General features: G+C 44.3%; 1 protein-coding gene across 3 annotated transcripts in view; it reads left to right on the top strand.

The window, feature by feature from the left end:
- Window positions 1-22,526, top strand: part of SLC13A3 (solute carrier family 13 member 3) — a 90,720-nt gene that overhangs the window by 48,186 nt on the left and 20,008 nt on the right. For all 3 annotated transcript variants that reach the window (XM_074347360.1, XM_074347359.1, XM_010958640.3), the window contains exons 3-8: window positions 1,160-1,323; window positions 10,025-10,091; window positions 12,877-13,062; window positions 15,364-15,489; window positions 19,551-19,646; window positions 20,601-20,705. In XM_074347360.1, coding sequence (XP_074203461.1) covers window positions 1,160-1,323; window positions 10,025-10,091; window positions 12,877-13,062; window positions 15,364-15,489; window positions 19,551-19,646; window positions 20,601-20,705 — 744 coding nt within the window. The remainder of the gene's footprint in view (window positions 1-1,159; window positions 1,324-10,024; window positions 10,092-12,876; window positions 13,063-15,363; window positions 15,490-19,550; window positions 19,647-20,600; window positions 20,706-22,526) is intronic.

The raw sequence follows: 22,526 nt of genomic DNA, 5'->3' as shown, positions 1-22,526 counted from the left end.
GGGGAAGCAGATGAGGGGGGAGAAGCTGGATGTAGCCCAGGCAGGACACTGTTCTGGGTGTCCAGATGAGAGAGGGTGACAGCATGGCCTAGGGTGGTGGCACTGGAGATGGACAGAATGGATAGATTTGAGGGCCCTTTTGGTGATGGGAATTGGGGTGATGGTTAAGGAGAAGAAGGTTCTGGATAACTTGTAGTTTTCTAGCATCTGCTCTGGGCCAAGCAGTTAGGCTCCTAGGTGTTTTCTCATGGAGGAACTCTCAGTCCTGTGGGAGAGATACCATCTGTAGAACTGATCCCAAGACAAAGCAGAATTTGATACCCAAGGGACACGCTGTGCTTTATGAGCCCACTTGAGAGGTAGGGTGTGACTTCTTCCTGGGGGGGATTATATTTGACCTTGAAGAATAGGTGGGTCTGCTATCAAATGTATTTTAAAGTTACAATGATGAAAACAGTATGGTACTCGTTCAGAAATAGATTTTTAAAACACAAAATAAATAATCCAGAAGAAATCTAAATCCATGGGCAGGGGAAGGATTCAATAAATGGTGGGTTTTGGAATAATTGGTTTATTCTTTGAAACAAAATCTACCAAGATCTGACTTTATTCTGTACATCTAAATAAATTCCAGGTGGATTAAAAGTTCAATGTAAAGAAAAAAAATCACTAAACTTAGATTCCTGTGGGTGGGAAGGACCAAGCAATGGCAGGCAGGCAGGCAGGACATCAAGGTGTGTATGAGAGCTGGTGAGAAATTCAGCAGAGCCTGAGCAGGGGTGCTTGATAGGACTGGGAGGGGAAGTGGGAAAGGAGGCTGGGAAGGCCGTATAGGGTGAAATAGTGGAGAGTCTTGGTGCCAAATCAAGGCAACTTTATTCTGCAATGGGAGCCATCAAGGATTTGGAGCCAAAGGAGGGAAAATTTCAGGGATGATGTGTCTTTGCTATTTTATCTTGGGTACCTGAGATCAGTTCACTTACATACATTGAGTCAGTTTCCTTAGATCTACCGTAAACATGGTGAGTGGATTCAGCTTCCACTTGATCACTAGCTCATCCTTTTTGGACCTTAACTTTCCATCTGTAAACACGTGGGGTGGCAGACTGGGACTGGAAACCTGAATTCTGGATCTGCCTCTAACTCCCTCTGTGCCCAGGCTCATCCTGGGGATGATGGTGACCACCTCCTTTCTGTCCATGTGGCTGAGCAACACAGCCTCCACCGCCATGATGCTGCCCATTGCCAGCGCCATCCTGAAGAGTCTTTTTGGCCAGAAGGAAGTTCGTAAAGACCTCAGCTGGGAGAGTGAAACAAACGCAGGTAAGGCTGTGGAAGGGGACTGGGAGCAACTCCACCAAGGTGGAGGAGTGGGAGTGGGGAGATCCAAAGGGTGTTAGGGAAGGCAGAACGGCTGCCACATCCTGCCTGCTTTAAATGTCTTTCTTTTTATTTACATTAAAGTATTTTAAAAGGTAGCTTTAAATTGGTACATGTGTGGGCAGAGATTGCAGTATTGTTTCTTCCTTTGTCCTTTTAGTAATATAACCCCTACATGGGTACATGGCTGTGTGGAGAAAAGGCTGCATGCCCCAGCTTCCCTTGCAATCAGATGTGGTCATGTGACCAAGGATAGCCAATGGGGTATGAATGGGAACGGTGTGTGCAATTTCCCGGTCCTGCCCTTCCTGCTTCCAACTCCTGCTGTCTGGAATGTGAATATGATGGTGGGGGCAAGAGATGGTACCGAGGACCCAAAGCTAGAAGGTGCATGTTGAGAGACGGATGGTAGATCTGCCCAAGAAGCTTTGGATCATTTACCCCAACTATCACAGCAGACATTATCTATGGAGACCATGGGCTTGTGTGCTAGTTATATTTTTTCAAATGTTTATTAAAAATAAATATTATATCTGTTAAAAATCATAATATTGATCCATGTGCCATCTCAGTTAATCTCATTTACCGTGATATGGGTATTTCTCCATCATGCAGTAAGGGGTCTTGCTTATGTTATTTCATGACAGCCTTGAAAGCTAGAAATGATTATAAGTACTTTACAAGGGAGGTTCAGAGAGGTGAAGTGATATGTTCAGAATCAATCACATTGTTGGTAAAGTAGCAGAGCCAGGATCTATGCAAGGTCAAAGTCTTCTGCATGGAAGGGAAGAGTTGCTCTATAGCAGGGATCGGCAAACTTTTTCTGTAAATAACAAGACAGTAAATATTTTAGGCTTTGCTTGCCGCTCTGTCACATCTGCTGACGCTCTGCCCTTGCAGGGAGAAAGCATCCGTAGACAGTATGTAAATGAGTAGGCGTGGCTGTATTCCAATGAAATTTTACTTACGGGTGCTAAAGTTAAAATTTTGTATGATTTTTACATCATGAAATATTCTTCTACTGATTTTTCTCACCCACTTAAAAATGTTAAAACCATAGCTGGCAGGCAATGGGCTGGATTCAGCCCACAGGCCATAGTCCGTAGATCCCTACTCTGCAGTGTTGGTTTCGTTGGTTTTCTGTTTCCCCTGAGTCTTGGGGCTCCAGGAGAATGGTTCAGCCTCATAGTCACGTTGGGGTGGCAGCAAGCAGTTAAGACTCTGCTCCTCCCGTTTCAACCCCAGCTGCCCCCACTTTATCTACTTTATACACTGAGCTTCTGAGTAACAGTCACCAATGTTTATTGAGCACTTACTTTATGCAAGATCTCGTCTTAGGGCCTTACGTCTGAGTGATGTTGAGTTAGCGATGACCACACTTAGAGGAACGGAAATGAAGGAAGAAGTAGAGGATAAATTAGCCCCCAAGGTCACATTGTTTCAAAACAGTGGTGCTGGTATTTTGAATCCAGGCTGGTTAACTTTAGAGCCTGTACTCTTAACCTCTTTTGTTCTGCCTCTCACAGAAGATTTTTTTCCTAAGAGTTTAGTGGCAAAAAAAAAAGTTTGGAAGCCAATTCCCTTATTATATGAAAGAAATGAAAGAAGATGAAAAATCTGAGACTTAGGAAAGTGAAGGGACTTGCCCAAGGTCACACATACTGGGTGCATAGGTGAAATTCAGAGTCTTTTCCCTTACGCTGCAGGATGTCAGAAGGCAGCAGACCCTGGGAGGCTGGGGCAGACACCTACTTTTGTAGGTGGTGAGATCAGAGGGAAGGGATTGGTTAATGATCAGCCCTAAGACCTAAAGCTGGGGTAGTTCCAGTGCAAAGAGAGATGTTCCCTTTCATCCAGTTTCTGTGCTCTGTTCTTGTGGCAGAAGGTGAGGACAAGGGTGGAAGGAGTAGAGACTCTCTTCCTGGGCCAGGACTGGGGTGAGGAGGCGTCATGAGGGACACCGATAGAAAAAACAGTAAGGGTGATGTGAGCTATCATATTCTGTAGACCCACCCTATGCCAGACACTGCTAAATTTTTCATATCCATTAGCTCATTTAATCTTCATGACAGTACTACAAAGTAGATTATCCCCATTTTACAGATGAAGAGACTAAGGGTCAGAGGGGCAAAATGATTTTCCCAAAGTAACATGGTGAATTAGTTGCTGAGCTTTGTCTGAATCTGGAATCAGTACTTAGAAGCACCATGCCAGAGGGAGATAGAGCCTGGGGCAGGGCGGGGCTCACTGGATCAGACTCCTCAAGGTCCTCAGCCTTGGAGGGCAGCCTTGCTGCTTCTCTCCAGTTCTTTTACCCAGTTCTGCTGCTTGCACTGCCTGGGGGACCAGGGCCACGTGGGTGGTGGCTTCTCCTGTGTCCTTCTACATGTATGTTCTCATTAGATCCTCCACTTCAGCCCTGCAGGGGTGGCCCATTTTACAGAGGAGGAAACTGATGGGCAGAGTGGTGAAATATTTGCCCAAAGTCCCTCAGCCAGTAAGGGATCCCCATGGCTTTTGAATCTAAACTCTGTCACCTTTCCCCTCCTTTTCTCTGCCCAGAGAAGGCTGGCTTGCCACCCATGTCTTTCCTTTAGGAGTGCCCAAGATGCTGTCTTTACAAAAGCAGTATTTTAGGCTGAGTCGAGCACTGCCCTCCTTCCTTCTTCATTCATGAGGCCGGGGGAGGGGCCTCCTCCTCTATAAAATGAGGACAAAACCTCCCATTTCGTATATAGCATGGTGAAGCTTCCATGAGGAATGACAGCCTGGCGCATGAAAGGGGTTAATGTGTGTCAGTTGTGCAACTGCTGTTATATAAAAACCCATATATAAAAGCCATTAAAAGAGTTCCAATTGCTGACTGTAAAAAGTAAAAGTGGAAAGTGAAATGTAGAAAGTCAAATGGTGCAGCCTCTTAAAAAAAGAGAGAGAGAGATCCAGGAATTGGGAGGAATGGGTAATAAGACCCTACACCTTGATTCAGGTTGAAGTTTTATATGACTCCTAGCTGAGAGGGACTTAATTTGTTTATTGTCTGTCTCCGCCATGGACTCCAGGTTCCATGGGAACTTGTGTCATCTTTTTCATTGCTGTGAACTATAGTATTGTTCACCAAGAACACTGGCAGGCCGTAGGTGTTCAATAAATGTGTGGAATTAATAAATGAATAAATGAATGAACCCAGTTACTGAACTGTTCCAAGCCTCAGTTTCCTCATACATAAAGTGGGGTATTAATACTTACTACCTAGGTTGTTGTGAATGCTAAATGAATTAATGGATGTAAGCCTGCCTGGGATCTTTGACTTTCCCTGGGGTGCTCTTTACCTAATTTGATACCAGAACTCTTTTCCTGAGGGCCTTCCATGTGCCAGACTTCAAGAACATTTCACTCACACCAGGGAGGTTAGACTAGAGTTAGCAGTTCCAGGTCACACCTTCTGAGAGCCAGGTGGTGCCTTCGGAGATGGAGGGAGATTCAAGGGGTAGGGAATCAATAGTCCTGACTCTGCCACTAACCCGCTGGGCCCTCTGGATCCCAACCTTAACTTACCTCCCTGGGCCTCAGGTTCCCTAGGTGGAAAGAGGAAGGTAATAGCCCCGCCTAGCTCCCCCAAGCTGTTCTGAGGCTGCTGTAAGATTCCAAATGTGAAAGTCCTCAGTTCCCCCGCCCAATACAAACTCTGGGATTGTTATTATTTGAATAAGACCTTACATAAGCACCAGTCTCCTAACCAGCCAGCGATTTCTGGACCCAAGAAAGTCAGAACCTTTGGAGACTTTGGCCTGTTTTTGTGTGGTCACATGGGTCACAGTGGCCACAGGAAGCATAGAGATGAACCCTGGATGCATGATTAAGAGTAGGTGAGTTGCTACAAGCTGAGTGCACCTTGGTTTTCCTGTTTGTATTCAACTTCATCTTCATTGGTTTTATTATCATCACCATTAGAAAAAATAATGCATGATATAAAATTTTTTATATTACTAATTTGCATAAGGAAAAGTGAAACTCCCTCTTTATTAATCTTTTTTTTTTTAATGGGGATTGAATCCAGGACCTATGCTACAGATACATACTGTTTACAGTTGTGTGTGTGTGAATCACCTCCTCTGTCTTGTCTGTAGCACATACAGTTATATGTCGAGGCTCTCCAGCTCAGATGCTGGCAGCAGCTGAGTTCCATGGATAAGAAAAGGGTCCAGGTGGGCTCTGTGGCAAACTGGTGGGCACACACCCCCTCTAAGGTCATGGGCAACCACTGGAGGCTTCAGTTCCCCATCTGTAACTTCAGGGGAGTCTTCTTGACCCTGGCTACACAAAATAATCACCTGAAGAGCTTTTAAAAAATACTGAGGCCTCAGCCCTACTCCAGAGCCACTAAAGCAGAACCTCCAGGATGGGTTCTGGGTATTCCTAGGAAACGCTAATGTACATCCAGGGTGGAGGAGGGCAGCCTATTGTTATACCTGAGATGCTGGTGAGCTCTGCGGACATCTGATGCTGCATGACAGCTGTGGTCCTGACCTGGGTGGGATGCATACAGAGTGAGCTGAAGACGGGTGGGGGCTAGGGAGTCACTGGGTCAGAGTTCTTCCTGTCTGGCCATCCCCTGGGGAGTGACTTTGCCCTCCAGCATCAATGTCCTATTAACAACTCTTCACTTCCTGCTTCAGTGCCCTGGCCTCCGGCCTCGTGCTTTGCATGTGGTTGTGTTCCCATCACGGGAGCCATGAGGCCCACATCCACATGGCCCAGGGTGAGTTGATCTGAATTTAGCTTTCAGATCCCCTGCTGGTTGTCAGCAGGGCCAGCCTTGGGCACAGTAAAAATGACCCAATTAGTCACCATGGAATCCTGCTTCCTCATGGTCCCAGCAGGGAAAGAACAGCCAAAAGTGGAGAAAGGAAGGGACTTCCCCAAACCCCTGGGTGAGACAGGGGAAGAGATGAGGCTGGAGTCTAGACCCTTCCTCCCGGTCCACATGGCCAAAAGTCCCCAGGAACACATCTATAGTTAAACAGGTTGAGTTTGTTATCGTTGCCACAGTAAGGGAGCGTGCATACCATGGGCAACCACGATCAACTCAGTAAGAGGGTGTTAGAAAGCACCTCTCATAGAATTCGGGCTTTGGTTGGGGCACTTGGGGTGGGGGGTGGGGTCTAAGGAAGCAGGATTTGCTCTATATTGGGTGCTGTCAGAAATCAGGGACAATTCTATGGTTGGATAAAGAAGTAGCCATTTATTTAGCAAGAGAAGGGGATGCTCAGTATTTTGTGGGTGGCAAGTGGCTTTGAGTTTAAACAAGATTCGGAAGTCCTTGCTCTAGCTCATTTTATCATTTTATCAGTCTCAGAGTGACTTTGTCTCAAGTCGGTGATGTGTAAGATTATTTAGGCCCAACAAGAGAACGATGTGTCATATCTGGGTCAGACTAGTTCTAGGCGTCGGGCCACTTTTTTGTTCTTTCTTAATAGTGACCCACATTTACTAAATCCTCACTAGTGCTCAAATTCCTGTTACATTTTTAAAATCAGGAGCTGGCAAACTTGGGCCCACTAAATCTAGCCTGCCGCCTGCTTTTTTGTGCAGCCTGTGAGCTGAGCATAATTTTTATATTTCTAAACTCTTGGATAAATCAAAAGAAGAGGACTATTTTGTGACATGTGAAGATTATGTGAAATTCTGTTTCAGTGTCCAAAAATAAAGATTTAGCCACACTTACTCATTTCTGTATTGTCTACGGCTGCTTTCATGATATCGTGGCTGATTTGAGTGATTACAACAGAGATCATATGGCCTCCAAAGACTAAAATATTTACTGTCTGGCCTTTTACCGAAGAAGTTTGCTGGTCCCTGCTTTAAACAATGTTTTATCATGCAGGCTGCTGTGACAAAAATACCATAGACTGGGTATTTATTTCTCCCAGTTCTGGAGGCTGCGAAGTCCAGGATCAAGGTGCCAGCAGATTTGGTGTCTGTTGAGGGCCTGTTTCCTGGTTCATAGACAGTCGCCTTCTTGCTGTGTCTTCACAAGGTGGAAGGGGCAAGGAAGCTCCGTGGGGTGTCTTTTCTAAGGGCACTAATCCCATTCATGAGGGCTCCTCTCTTATGACTCAATCACCTCCCTAAAACTCCACCTCTTAATACCATCACACTGGGGATTAGGTTTCAACATATGAGTTTTGGGGGGATGAAAACATTGTCTATAACAAATGAATCAATTCTTTAATCCTGTTGATAACTCTAGGAGAATTATTACTTCCACTTTATGAATTTAAGTGGTACAAGGAGATCAAGACATTCATCTAAGCCAAAGCTTCCCAACTTCAGCACTATTGACATTTTGGGTGGGGTAATTCTTTGTTGTGGGGGCTGACTTACGTATTGTAAGATGTTAAGTAGCATCTCTGACCTCTGACCAGTAGATACCAGTAGCACCCAACCACCTCTATCCCAGTTGTGACAACCAATACTGTCTCCAGACATTGTCCAATGTCCCTTGGAGGCAGAATCAGTCCCCATTTGGGAACCACATTGATCTAAGGTCAAAAAGCAAGTGATGGAGCTAGGATTTGAACCCAGAACCTGTGTGTTCAGCACTGGTCACACTCCCAATGCCAAGGGATGGATTCTTTTACCTTTGGTGATGGTTTCAGCTGCAGGAGCTTTTAATCCCTTCAGTGTTTCTTGTCTCCAGGATGCTATCAAACAAGGGATTTTTTTTATTTTCATTTAATTTTGTTTTTATTGAAATATAGTTGATTTACAACATTGTGTTAGTTTCAGGTATATAGCAAAGTGATTTAGATATGAATATATATATGTTCTTTTTCATATTCTTTGCCACTTTAGATTACTACAAGATATTAGATATAGTTCCCTGTGCTATACAGTAGGTCCTTGTTGTGTATCTATTTTATATATAGTAATGTGTATCTGTTAATCCCAACCTCCTAATTTATCCCTCCCTCCCTTTCCCCTTTGGTAACCTACAAGTTTGTTTTCCATGTCTGTGAGTCTGTTTCTGATTTGTAAATAATTTCATTTGTATCACTTTTCAATTCCACATAAAAGTGATATCATATATTTGTCTTTCTCTATCTGACTTCACTTAGTATGATAATCTCTAGGTCCATCTATGTTGCTGCAAATGGCATTATTTTATTCTTTTTCATGGCTGGGTAATAGTCCATTGTGTGTATATGTGTGTGTCTGTGTGTGTGTGTATTACATCTTCTGTATCCATTCACCTATTGATGGACACTTAGGTTGCTTTCATGTCTTGGCTATTGTAAATAGTGCTGTTATGATCTTTGGGGTGCATGTATCTTGTCAATTAGAGTTTTCTCTGGATATATGCCCAAGATGGGATTGCTGGATCGTATGGTAACTATTTTTCTCATTTTAAGGAACCTCCATACTGTTCTCCATAGTGACTGCACCAATTTACATTCCCACCAACTGTACAGTAAAGTTCCCTTTTCTCCTCACCATCTGTAGCATTTATTATTTGTAGACTTTTTGATGATGGCCATTCTGACCGGTGTGAGGTGATACCTCCCTGTAGTTTTGATTTGCATTTCGCTAACAATTAGTGATGTTGAGCATCTTTTCATATGCCTGTTGGCCATCTGTATGTCTTCTTTGAAGAAATGTCTATTTAGGTCTTCTGAAGGGATACTTTTCAAACAAAGTCAGAGCCTGCCCTGACTCTTCTCAAACACTCTCCTGGCTCCACTCCCATCTGACTCAGAGGAGAAGCTGAAGTCTTTACTGTGAGCTCCAAGACCTCTGCATGATCCAGGCCACTTCCTGCCACCCCACCCTCTGCCTCTTCTCCCACCTCCCCTTCTCCTGGTGTCCCTTTCTCTCATTGCCCTCCAGCTCCACTGGTCTCCCTTCTGCTTCCCAACACACCAGACACACTCTCACCTCAGGGCCTTTGCACTTCTGTTCCTGTTGCCCCAACTCCTCTTCCCCCAGCTCTTCTTATGATTGGCTCCTTTTTATCCTTGAGGTCTCAGCTCAAACACCATCAGCTTCTATGTCCTCTCTGTTGACCCGATCATAGTAGTCCACCTACAATCACTTTCCATCCCATTGCCCAGTTTTATTTCCTCCATCACTTTCATCACAACCTGAAATTTCCTTTATTTGATAACTGACTGTCACCTTTTCTAGAATATAATTTCATGGGAGCAAGGATATTGTCCTATATTATTCATTGTGTACCCCAAGCTCATAGTTCATAGCACATAGTAGGTACTCAATAAATGCTTTTTGAATGAATGAATGAATGGGATATTGGAGTCACCAATCCCATTGCTGATCCATTATCATTCACAGCCAGTCTTTCCCAAACATCCCTTTGACAATGGCAGTTCAGATTAGCCTAGGCTTCAATTATGGGTTGTCAAGCAGCCTTGCAGCTAACTCCCTGCCCACAGGCCTGAAGCCATCTCCAAACAAGGATGGCTGAGACAGGAGGTTGGAATTTTGAGTGCCAATTTTTTTTTTTTTTGATCCAATGAATAGCGTAGGCTGGGACCTGAAGAAGCACTCTTGATTGGCTGCCCAAGAATGGGACACTCCTGTCCCACTTACTACATCACACTAAAGACATCATGCTCTTTCCTCCTAGCTGCTGTGCGGAAAAACGGCCTGCACACTGTGCCCACGGAGATGCAATTTATTGCCGGCACAGAAGAGTGAGTTCCTGGAGAAATTCATAGAGGAGCCGGTGCTTAACCCAAGGAGATGATGAACAAGAATTCAGTGCTGCAAGCAACCCCCCACGCATCCCCCAATTTTTCTCCAAATGACCTAATGCTCAAGTTTCCACCACTTGTCCCTTTGGCTCCAGCCTCCTTGACAAAAGCAAATGTGGGAAGGGCAGAGGAGCACATTAAATCCCTAGAGGTCTGGTAAGGTGGAGGGTCTGGAAGAAGGGGCCAGAAGAGCAGGAGGCATAAACCACATGACAGTCAAAGAGGGAAGGGTGTATCATGTTAGTTGGCTGTCAACACAAAAATATCCCTAGACAATAACAACCCTTCACATTTCTGTGACTTAGGAAGTGTCTCAACACTGACAGCACGTTCAGTCTTTGGTGTCTTTTGTATATGGCAGAGTGGATAAGATCTTGGGGTTTGGGACCACACAGACCTGGCTTTGAACCCTGGTTTTGCAGCTTACTGGCTCTGTGATTTGGACAAGTCACTTAACCTCTCTGAGCCTCAAGTTAGTTTCACCTACCAACTGGGCATGATATCAGAACCCATCTTACAGGGTAATTTTGAGAGTAAATGAGATCATGTAGATAGAGCAGGTTGCTGGGCCTTCCATGCATGGATGGTAACGCTTGTTATTAATAGCACTGTTATCTCAGCTTAATGGTGATGAAACAAACAGCAGGAAGTAAAGTGACTTGCTCAAGGTGTTGCTGGACATCAATCAGGTCTGTTTCATTCATTCAACAAATATTTTTAGAGAGCTTACGATGAGCCAGGTACTCTCAGAGTTACAGCAACCAACAGACAAAAACTTTGCCCTCGTCAGCGTACATCCCAGTGATAAGAAACAAATATGCAAGTAAAATCCATGGTGGGTCAGAAGGTTGGTGAGTGCTAGGCAGGAGAACAAAGTGGGAAAGAAGGCTAGGGAGGGGTTGGGGTAGGCGAGAGGGCAGGTTTAAAGTGGGTGGTCAGGGTAGTCCTTACTAAGAACGTCATTCTTGGGTAAACACCTAGAAGAGGTGAAAGGCCATGGGGGATCTGTGGGAAGGTGTTCTCAGCAGAGGGAGTACATAGCAGCCAGGAAGCCGGTGTGGCTGGAGTTGGGTGAGTAGAAGGTGCAGGAGGTGGGGTCAGAGAGATTGCTTGTGTGGCAAGGGGGCAGTGGTAGAGGGACTCAGCATGTAGGCCCTCGTAGGCCATTGATGTAGCTCTGACTTTGAGTGAGATGGAAGCTGATGGAGGGTTCTAGCAGAGGAGGAAAGCGGTCTTACATTAGTTTGTCTTATTCCATGGACCGTACTCCTTCTTGGCACCATATATGGGGGCTTTGAGTCCAGCCTTGAGATATAGGTTCTGTGAGTGGCCCAGCCACTCACTGCCATGTACACTGGGAATCTGTTTTAACCATCTGCCCGTGAGGAGCTGGTGCTGAGTCTACTGGAAAAGACTGACCCTACTCTTTAGAACAACATGTCCATTGGATGCAAATCCCATCTCCACTCTGGGCCTCAGTTTCCCATCCAAACAAGAAAAGGGCGGCAGGAGATGAGCCCTAGGGCCCTTTCTGCTCTTTTTCTCCTGGGAGGCTGAGTCTGGTTGGGGCCTTGGCTCTGACGGAGGCCCTAGGTTCCTGACCAGGCCTCTCACCCTGAAAAGTCAGGCCATGACATCCGTCTCCAGCTGCCTCCAGTCCTTGTCTTCCTTTTAGACCCCAGATCACATCCCTGCCGTCCTCTGGAGAAGGGGCCCCTCATGTAGTAATTAAGGCCTGAAGATATTTGAAGTATCTTTCATTCCTTAAAAAAAATTTTAATTTGCTACACAGGGACAGTTCTTAATTTCATTCACTTATAAACATTTTATAAATGCACAGGTTAAAAAAAAAACTCTTAAACAAAAGGAAAAATGTACTCAGCATCTTACTCCCTAAAAGAGTTTAAAACAGTTAAGTGAATACCATTCTAGACTGTTCCTTGATATCTCTTTGTATATATAAATGTATTTTTAGTGTAAAAAATTGATCATGCTATATATGGCATTTGGTACCCTGTCCTCTCATTTAATGGAGTGCAGTGGACATCTTTGCACCTCAATAAATTTGCGTCAACATCATTATCTTTTACTGTATGATTAACAATTCTTAGTTTTTATTGTTTCCTAAAACTCTTGAACTGTACCAGGAAAAATAACCCAGAAAATATAAATAAAAGTCGAAGAGAAAAAAAAAGCCATAATCCCCCTACCAAGGGGGCACCAAAATGACTTTGTGTATGCCATTCTAGACTTTTCTTAATACTCATATATTCATGAAACATGTGACTATTTTTTAAATTGAAAAAAGCTAAGTAGTACTGTTACCTGCCTTTTCACTTTATATACTGGACATCTTTATGTCTTAATAAACACCCACCTAAATTAATAGCTACATTGGTGTTCCATGCAGAAAGAGAATCATTTTTCTTCAGCCAATCCCTTTTTGATGGATATGTAGTTGTTTTCAGTTTAAATTGTGTTTAATACCATGGTGAACGCTCTTGTACCCACAGCTGAGGCCCTTGTCCAATTATTTCTTTAGGACAAATTCTTAGAGTAGAGCGCTTAAGCAGAAGGTTTGCATATTTTTAGAGGTTTTTGATGCTTGTGTCTGTTACCTTCTAGAAAGCTCACTCAGCCTTCCTGCCCTAAGTAGTGTGTTTCCCCCACAAGGCCAGGAATTCTGAATGTATTCTGAATGGCTTCTCTGTGGGTTTGTTTAAAGCAAAGACTGCCCTGAGGAGGCAGAGACTCCAATGGATCTCCAGGCTAACTCCAAGAAGGAGGAGGAATATCGCAGAAACATCTGGAAGGGCTTCCTCATCTCCATCCCTTACTCTGCCAGCATCGGGGGCACTGCCACCCTCACGGGCACAGCCCCCAACCTCATCCTGCTTGGGCAGCTCAAGAGGTAAAAGCAAGTGTTCCTCCCCAACCCCTGCCCGGGCACTGAAGTTTCTGCTCCTATGCCCCTTCCCCTCTGTCATCCAACATTCAGGAATGTGTACCAAGTGTCTTGTGGCCAGACTCGGGGGACCCAGTGATGCACAAACCCCAGCAAAGTCCCTGCGCTGATTCTTCCATTCTGATAGGAGAGACAGGCAATACAGGAAAAGACAAATGAACATATAATATGTTGGTGTGATAAGTTATGAAATAAAATAAGGCAGTAAAGGGGTAGAGGTGACAGGAGTGGGTGCTGTTTTATGTAGGTTGGTGAGGCGTGTGCGATTTCTCTAATACGGTGACACTTGAGCAGAGCCCTAGAAGTGAGGGAGTGAGCTAGGCCAATGAAGGAGGAAAGAGCATCCCAGAAAGAGGGGACAGCCTGTACAAAGGTGGGAACGGTCTCAGGGAACAGCACAAAAATCGGGGAGGCTGGGGTGCAGAAGAGGGTAAGGTCAGAAGAAGCCAGACTAAGGCAACTGTTGTAAGGATGTAACTTTTCCTTAAGTGAGATGGGGAGTCAGTGGAGAGCTGAGAGCAGGGGGTGGCATGATATGACGTCTGCTTCGAAAACTGACCCCAATGGGAGGTGTTGGTCTGTGGCTGTGATGTCCCAGGAGACACTTTGCAACCAGGTACATGGGCCAGAATGGAGCTGAGTCTGCCAAGAGGTAAAATCTCCCCAGCACTGAAACTGTTCAAACAGAGGTGGGGTGGCCAACTGTCAGGGCAAGAAAGTCAAAGACAAGGATTTTCAGACGACATGACACCGATTCCATAATTCCAAACCTCTTCATTTGAAGACTTTTTAAAATTCTTGTATTTCAAGATTTTAAGATTTTTAGATTCCAGGATTCTGAGAAGTAGGGTTTCTAAGACTCCGTTGCAGTGGAGATGCATCCTGTACTCATTTAATCTATGTGAATCCAAATGCAAGCATTTTGACAAACAAACAGTGACAGAATTATCTGGCATTCAGCATGGCCCCAGCTGCTGGCCAACCTCTTTATCCGGTATTCAACCAAAGAGTCAAGGACTTACTAAGATGATGGAGGGAGAGCTGGCCAGGTTGGTCTTCTTGAGACTGGGTTTGGTGTACATAAATCAGTGCTATATTTGTGGGTAGCCAAAGTTCTTTTCACAAGAAATTTTAAGTACACTTATGTTTTAATCTCATGAGCCAGTTTTAAAACCTTAACCCTCCACAATATTCTCAGGTTCTCAAATGCTTTGATTTTTAAGATTATGATTTAAAAAAAAAAAACAGTGATTCTTAGCCGTGAGTGCATTTTGAGACCCTGGGGAAGGTGAAAACAGTATGCCTGGGTCTCGGGTGCAGAGATCCTGATTTGGGAGGTGTGGGATGGGAGCTGGGCGTTGGTATTTTCCCAGTTGATTTAAGCCCACTGCAAACATTTGATGTCTTTTCATCTCCATTTTTTGAGCAAGACCTGGCTATGCCTTGTGGGTTTTTTTGTTTTGGTTAGCGACTGAAAAGCCAGAAGCCAAGATGGTCCTGCTTTAGATGTGGGGACGATGTGGGCTGACCCTTTAGTCTCCTCAATTGGCAGAAAGTGCCAGCACAGGTGCAGTCGACTGGGGGGACACAGCAGGGTGTTTGGTATTAGGACTCGCTGGAGCACATGCCCAGGGCTGGCAGGATGGACACGGGTTCCAGGGGGCCTCAGGGGCTGCTCCTGAGTTGGAAGGTGGGGAGAATTGGGGGGGGCGGGGCGGCAGTTGCTATCAGAGAGTTTTCAGGCTGCCTGCCCACTCTGATGTGAGCCTTTGTTCCAACTTGAAAAGAAATGAGGTGGGAAATGCTGGAGCTGTAAGTAAAAATACCAAACATGAAAGATTTGGGGTAAATTACATGCAAATCACATGCAAATCATATACAACATTTAATTGCACAAACTTGGACCTTCTGGTCAGGGAGGAGGGTATTTGAAAGGAATATGGGGGTTAATGTGGGATTCTGATTCTCCAGCCGGGAACCTGGGGAGACAGGGAAATAGCTGCCCCAAGTGTTCTCCTTGGCCTTTGCCCCCCCAAATACATTTTATTAGTTTATTCTTATTATGCATGATATAGGCACATTATAGGACACTCAGAAAATATAGGGGGGAAAAAAAGAAAAACTTGAAAGACCTTCAACCCCACTGTTCGTGTTTAGCATGCTTCTTTTAGTTTTCCTGTGTACGTCTTAGATGCATCCATCCGCATGGCTGCCCTCGACAGGCTCTCACCCGTCTCTTTTCTCCAGTTTCTTCCCACAGTGCGACGTAGTAAATTTCGGCTCCTGGTTCATCTTCGCCTTCCCTCTCATGCTGCTGTTCCTGCTGGTGGGCTGGCTCTGGATCTCCTTCCTGTACGGAGGGATAACCTTGAGGTACCCTGGCGTTTAACTTGAGCTTTGAGGCAGGGTGAGCTGTGCTGGAGTCCCAGCTCCCTTCTCACTCACAAGTGGCTGGCCTCCCTAAGTCGTTATAATTTCACGTCGGATGTGGTGACTAGTAGTGCTCACCTCCCAGGGATGTGAGGATTACAGGTGGTGCTACACCCAGGCCCTCTGTGGATGCCACTCATCATCAGTAATTACCGACAGTATTGCTCTTTAAGTCAGCTACACACTCAAACCAGAGGAGAAGGGCAGTGTTTCCTGTCTTGCGGGGCCGCAGTGCAGGAGATAATTTGAGGTGGCATGAGGACAAGGTATGAAATAACACTGACTCATACAGTGGGAAGAATATTCCTTTATCAACTCTTGTAGAATCAATCTGCTTATGTTGGGGAGAAAGTCTTAAGAGGGGGAGGAAAAACTTGGACACCTCGCCAACATTTCCAGATCAACCTTTTAAAATATAAAGCACAAGCCTCAGGCCAAGAGACGGAAGCCAGCAGTAGTGTCTCGCCAGATGCAGTAATGTTGCTTTGCCTTCATGAATTTAATGTTATGGGTACTTTCTGTGTATAACGAGGGATTCTTTTTGCCACGCATGGGAGTGATAGATAAGTTTTCTATTGAAATACATTTCTTAAATTAAAACGCTGAATCTAGTTGCAGGGAAATATTAAGGAAATACGAGCCATACGGTATGTGCATATAGGAACATTTGTGGAGGTAGCTTGTGAATGCCTGGAGTTTGGGGAATATTAAAATTAGATCTGCAGCTCCGGGCTAGGGGTGGCAGCCATGCTATAAAGTCGTGCTCTCTGACCCAGTTCCCTCACCTCTCTGGGCTTTGATTTTTCTCATCTATAGAGTGGGAAAACAAGTGCTGGAAACAAGTAGAAGCTACTCTGGATCAAAGAGATGTGAAACACCTTGAGAACAGAAAGGCTCTGACTGTGGTGACCTCTCAAAGCAGAAACTCAGGGTTCCAAGCCTGGCTTAGCACAGAGAGGCAAGCGCAGACACTGGGCTCAGATAAACCAGAGTTCGCATCATGGTTCTGCATGATCTTGAGCAATTCTGTAACCTCCCTGAGTCTTGCCTTCTTTAATTTCTTCACTTGTAGATTGGGGATAAAAATGAGCTATAGCTAAAGTAAGATCTGAATGAGGGAGAGTGTGAAAACTGCCTGGTACTGGGCCTGAAACAGAGCCCTTTTCTCTCGTCTGCCTGTTTAGCAGACACTTGTAGTACTTGATCTCAAAGGAGGCTGTGATGGGGGAAATACTAGTGGAGGGAAGCCCAGTGAGAGAGGTGTTTCTGGGTAGGTAACAGAAAAGTTTCAAGCCAATCCTATGACACCATCCTCACTCAGCAAGTGTCCTCTGAGCATCTGCTGCATGCCTGACCCTGTTGCAGGTGCTAAGGGTGCAGCAGCTGGGCAAGGCTGAGAGCGTTCCTGCCCTTGGAGAGCTTGCACCCCAGGTGGGGGAGACAGACGATGCTCAGCTAAACAAACAGAAATACCAGTCGTGATAATTGCTGTGAGAGAAAAGAATAGTGAGATATGAGGGTGTGCACTGGAGGGCCCTCACCTAACTGGGAGGTCCGGAGAGCTTCCTTGGGAAAGTGAGTTTTGAGCAGAGATATGATTTTTTAAATTGAAGTATAGTTGATTTACAATGTTGAGTTAGTTTCAGGTGTACAGCAAAGTGATTTAGATATATACGTATATATTCTTTTTCAGATTCTTTTCCATTATCAGTGATATGATTAACTCAGTAAAGGGAGAGGAGATGGGGATGATGAAGAGTATTCCAGGCAGACAGAACAGTGAGTGCAAAGGCCCCAAGGCCAGAAATAGCAAGGGACATTCTGGAACTGAGAGAGGGGCGAGTTGACTGAGTTCAGGCTGTGAGGGAGATTTGTGGGAGGTGAGGCTAGGGAATGAGGCAGAAGTTATCAACTGTGCATGATTTTTCCCCCACACACCCACCCCTGACCAGGGGATTTTTGGTAATGTCTGGAGACATTTTGGTTGTCACAACTGAGGAAGTACTACTGGGGCCTAGGGGGTAGAGGCCAGAGATGCTGCTGAACATTCCACAATATACAAGTCAATCCCCTACACCAAAGAATTATCCCACCCCACAGCAAATGATTCTGCCCTAATATGTCAATAGCTCCAAGACTGAGAAACTCTGGGTTAGATCATTGAGGGCCTTGTGGGAGATTGACCTTCATACAGAAGAACCATTGTGAATTTAAAAAAAATATTCATTTGTTCATTTCATTTGGATAAACAGCCCATACACATGGTTCAAAGATCAAAAACAATGCCCAGAGGTACGCAATGACGATTCTTCTTCCCAACCGTGCCTTTGATTACCTTAATTCACCTGATACATCCCCCCAAACAGGTATCCACTTTTACTGGTTTCTTGGGTAATCTGCAGTTTCTGTAAGCAAATACAAGCAGATACAGTATATTTCCTGGTGACTGGTGTACCTAACAGATACCATTTTGTATAGTAACAAGTATTTTTTGAGAAAAATTTCCATAGGTGGGATATCTGGGTCAGAGAGTAAACACTTATTTTAATAGATTTTGTCGAGTTGTTCTCCAAAAGGAATTGCACTAATTTGTTCCCCCATTTACGATGTATAAGAGTGTCTGTTTCCATGCAGCAAGGTGGATTTTTGCCAGTCTGATAAGAGAAAAATAATTTGCATTTGTTTTAGGAGTAATTTTGAGGAACCTTTCATATTGGGGGACAGTGTGAAAACTTTTTTGTTTATTCACAAAGGTCTCTGGTATTTCCTTTCCTGTGAATTGTAAAACTGTGCGTTTATATCCTTTGTGCATTTTTAAAATGGGTTACTGGTATAGCTCTTATTGATTTCTAGTGCTTTTTGTATATTGAAAGATTAGTGCTTATTTTGCAGTATGAGTTGCAAATATTTTTTCCTGATTTTTTACTTTGCATATAGTACTTTCTTCCATGCAGAATTTTTAAAAATCTTTTTATGTAGATGAATTTATCAATCTTTTCTCATGTGGCTTCTGAATTTTCAACTACAGTTAGAAAAGTCTTCCCATTATAGAAGTTAGAATAATCCCATGTTTCCTTCTAGCATTTTTATGTTTTTTACATTAATTTTTTTTTTACCTATTTGGAGTTTATTCTTGAGGTTTAACGTGAGGATCCAACTTTAGGGTGCAGATTTGGATCCAACTTTGTTTTGTTCCAGATGGCCACCCAGTTGTCACAACACCATTTACTGACACACAAAAGTTTTTAATTTTAACGAAGTCCAATTTATATATTTTCTGTTGCTTGTGCTTTTGGTGTTGTATCTAAGAAATATTTACCTAATCCAAGGTTATGAAATTTTACCCTTATGTTTTCTTCTAAAGTTTTTATAGATTTCGCTCTTATATTTATGTCTTTGATCCATTTTGAATTGAATTTTGTACGTGGTATGAGGTAGGGGCCCACATTCATCCTTTTGCTCTTGGCTATCCAGTGGTCCTAGCACCATTTGTTGAAAGACTATTCTTTCCCCATTGAATGGTGTTGGCACTCTTACCAAAAATCAACTGACCATAGACTTATGGGTCTTTTTCTGAACTCTCAATTCTATTCCATTGGTCTATGTGTCCAACACCATTGACTGAATAGGTCATCTTTTTCACACCAATCTGAGATACTAACTTTATCAAAGACTAAACCCCCATTTTTATGGTTGGTTTTATTTCTGGACTTCCTATTTTGTTTCCTTGGTTTGTCTGTTTATTCATGAGTCTGTTTAACCCCCTAAAGGATTTTAAGCCTGGGAATCATATGATCAGATTCACATGTTTAAAAGACCATCCAGGCTACTGGTGGGGAGAACAGATTTTAGAAGGGGAACGTGGAGGGAGGGAGTCCACTCAGCAGGCTGTTGCAGTGTCTCCAGAACAGAGAGAATGAGGCCTTACCAGAAGGTGCCGGGGTATGTGAGATGTTAGTTACATCTGCAGTGGCCACTCCTTTCCTCCCCACTTTCTGTTTCAGGAGCTGGAGGAAGAAGAAATCTGAGATCAGAACTGATGCAGAAAACAGGGCTCGAGCTGTGATTCGGGAGGAATTCCAGAACCTGGGGCCCACCAAGTGCGTGGCACAGGGGTCCTCGGGGTGGGGAGAAAGCTGGGCACTAGACTTTCAGGAGAGCTACCTCTTGTCTTAACCCCTGACCCCCTTGGAGACTGATTCCCAAGGAAATTTCAGGACCAATGGCCTGGGAGCCTAGAGATGGCAGGTTAGGAGATGCCTTACAGAGTCAGCCTCTTGCCCTGGCACTCAGGCAGATACCCTGAGGACCAGAAAGCCCTTCAGGTTGTACTTGGGGTGGGGACCTGCCACCTTCCTGCATAGAGCTTAATTTCCCTCCTGGTTCACGGCATACCCAGAACCTTGTTTAGTGCATGCTTCTCATGTGGTAAAATTAACTAAGAATTAGCAGGCCTGCCCACAAATGTCTGACTCTGCCACTAACTTCCTGTGTGACCTTGGGCAAAGCACTCACCCTCTCTGGGTCCTGCTCCCCAATCTGTGAAATGGGCACATGGGGTAGATATTTGCTCCAATAGTTGGAATTCTTTCTGCCTTTGTCTACCCTTCTCTCCATGTCTGTCCATCTCTGTGTCTGTCCCCCTCTGTATGTATGCTGTTCCTCTCTGTTTGCCTACCTGTCTATGTTTCTGTCAGTTTCCTTTCACTCTTCTTTTCTGATTCTGACTCTGTTTTGCTTTCTTTCTCTCTCTGGATTGTCCATAGGACTCTAGGAAATTCCCAGTGGGGATTATGTGAGTAATTTGCAGGAGGAGTGCTCGATGCTTAGGAAGGATCCTGGGGGAGTGTGGAAACCCCAGGAAAGGAATCACTTATACCAGGGACACCACTCTCATCATTCTCGGTACCTCCTGGGGAGTGAATTACTTCTTTCAGCTCTCAGAGGCAGGCCCTGAGCCCAGTCACACCCAGTGTCCCCTGCCTGAGGCCTTCCTGTGCTGAGGTCCCCCCAAAGCCCACAGTCACCATGGTGCCTGCATCTCTGTGCCACAGGTTTGCTGAACAGGCCGTGTTCATCCTTTTCTGCATGTTCGCCATCCTCCTCTTCTCCCGGGACCCGAAGTTCATCCCTGGCTGGGCCAGCCTCTTCACCCCCGGGTGAGACTCTGGGGACCTATGGGATGGGCCACCTGGACCTGAGGAGGCAATACAGCCCAGGAGGACTGGCTTAGATTTACACCTTGTGTCCTGTATAATTGTTAACAGTTCCCTCTTTTGCTCTCTTGGATGATAAAACATTTGGGTTCTCATGTGTTAAAATCTTTGCCTTTGGAATCAGACAAAACTGGGCTCGAATGCCAGCTCTGCCACTTACAAACCATGCAAACCTAAGCACATCATTCATTCATTCATTCATTCAATCAGTCAACTTTTATTGAGCACCTGCTTTGTGCTAAACGTTATGCCAGATCCTGGGAACACAGATAAAAACAAATACAATTTGCACAGCTGCTCGTTAGTGCTATGAAACAAAGAGCGAGAGGGTTATACTATAAAAGAATGGAGTGGGGGGCATTTGGATAGTTCTGGGAAGAACCTAAGTTTAGGAAGAGTGAAAATTAAGAGATACACTGGGGATATCTACTAAAAGCCTGAGGTGGAAACCAACTTCATACGTTCGAAGAACTAAAAGAAGCCCAGTGTAACCAAGGTCTGGTGGGTGGGTGGAAAATTGGCTGACACATGGCTGGAAGGGCAGGTGGGGACCGGATCATGGAGGGTCTTACGGACATGCTAAGCATTTTAGTCTCCTTCTCCTTCTTCTCCTTCTTCTCCTTCTTCTCCTTCTCCTTCTCCTTCTCCTTCTCCTTCTTCTTCTTCTTCTTCTTCTTCTTCTTCTTCTTCTTCTTCTTCTTCTTCTTCTTCTTCTTCTTCTTCTTCTTCTTCTTCTTCTTTCTTCCTTCTTTCTTCCTTCTTCCTTCTTCCTTCTTCCTTCTTCCTTCTTCTTCCTTCTTTCTTCTTTCCTCTTCTTCTTCTTCTTCTTCTTCTTCTTCTTCTTCTTCTTCTTCTTCTTCTTCTTCTTCTTCTTCTTCTTCTTCTTCTTCTTCTTCTTCTTCTTCTTCTTCTTCTTCTTCTTCTTCTTCTTCTTCTTCTTCTTCTTCTTCTTCTTCTTCTTCTTCTTCTTCTTCTTCTTCTTCTTCTTCTTCTTCTTCTTCTTCTTCATGAGAGCAGTGGCAAGCTATTGGAGGGTTTTAAGTGGCTTAACTTCTCTGTGTCTCAGCTTCCTCATCTGTAAAATGGCATAATAGTAGTACACTTCTCATTGTTCTGAAGATAAATAATACATGTCAAGTGATTGAAAGAACTCAGTAAAATCTTAGCTACATTTATTAGAAGATGGATAGTGGGGCAAAATATAGGTGAGGAGAACAGTTAGGAGCTGTAACACCACCTGGATGACCCTTGTCATCTAGAACAGGGGTCGGGAAACCAAGGCTCGTGGACCAAATATGGTCCACCACTTGTTTTTGAATCTTTTTAAATGTTTTCAAGTGGCTAGGGGAAAATCAAAAGATAATATTTTGTGGCACATGAACATTATATGAAATTCAAATTTCAATATCTACAAACAAAGTTTTATTGGAACATAATAGCCATACCTATTTGTTTACATATTGTCTCTGGCTGTTTTCACGCTACAGTGTCAAAGTCACATTGTGACAGAGACCATATGGCCCACAAAACCAAAAATATTTATCGTGTGCCCTTTATAGGAGTTGTTTACTGACCCCTGGTCGAGGAGGGAGGCTTTGATGGCTTGACTAAAAGTGGTAACAGTGGAGATGGAGTAGTCAAGATATAGTTCAAAGTTAGAAATGATAGAACTTGGGTTGGATTTGGGGGCATGAGGGAAAGGAGTACCACATAGGTGGTTGGCTGGGAGAAGAACATTTCTTTAGGGGTCCGGGATAGCTTATA

Source organism: Camelus bactrianus, chromosome 19, assembly GCF_048773025.1.
Source record: "Camelus bactrianus isolate YW-2024 breed Bactrian camel chromosome 19, ASM4877302v1, whole genome shotgun sequence".
Taxonomy (NCBI): Eukaryota; Metazoa; Chordata; class Mammalia; order Artiodactyla; family Camelidae; genus Camelus; species Camelus bactrianus.
This window is presented reverse-complemented; position numbering and strand designations above follow the sequence as displayed.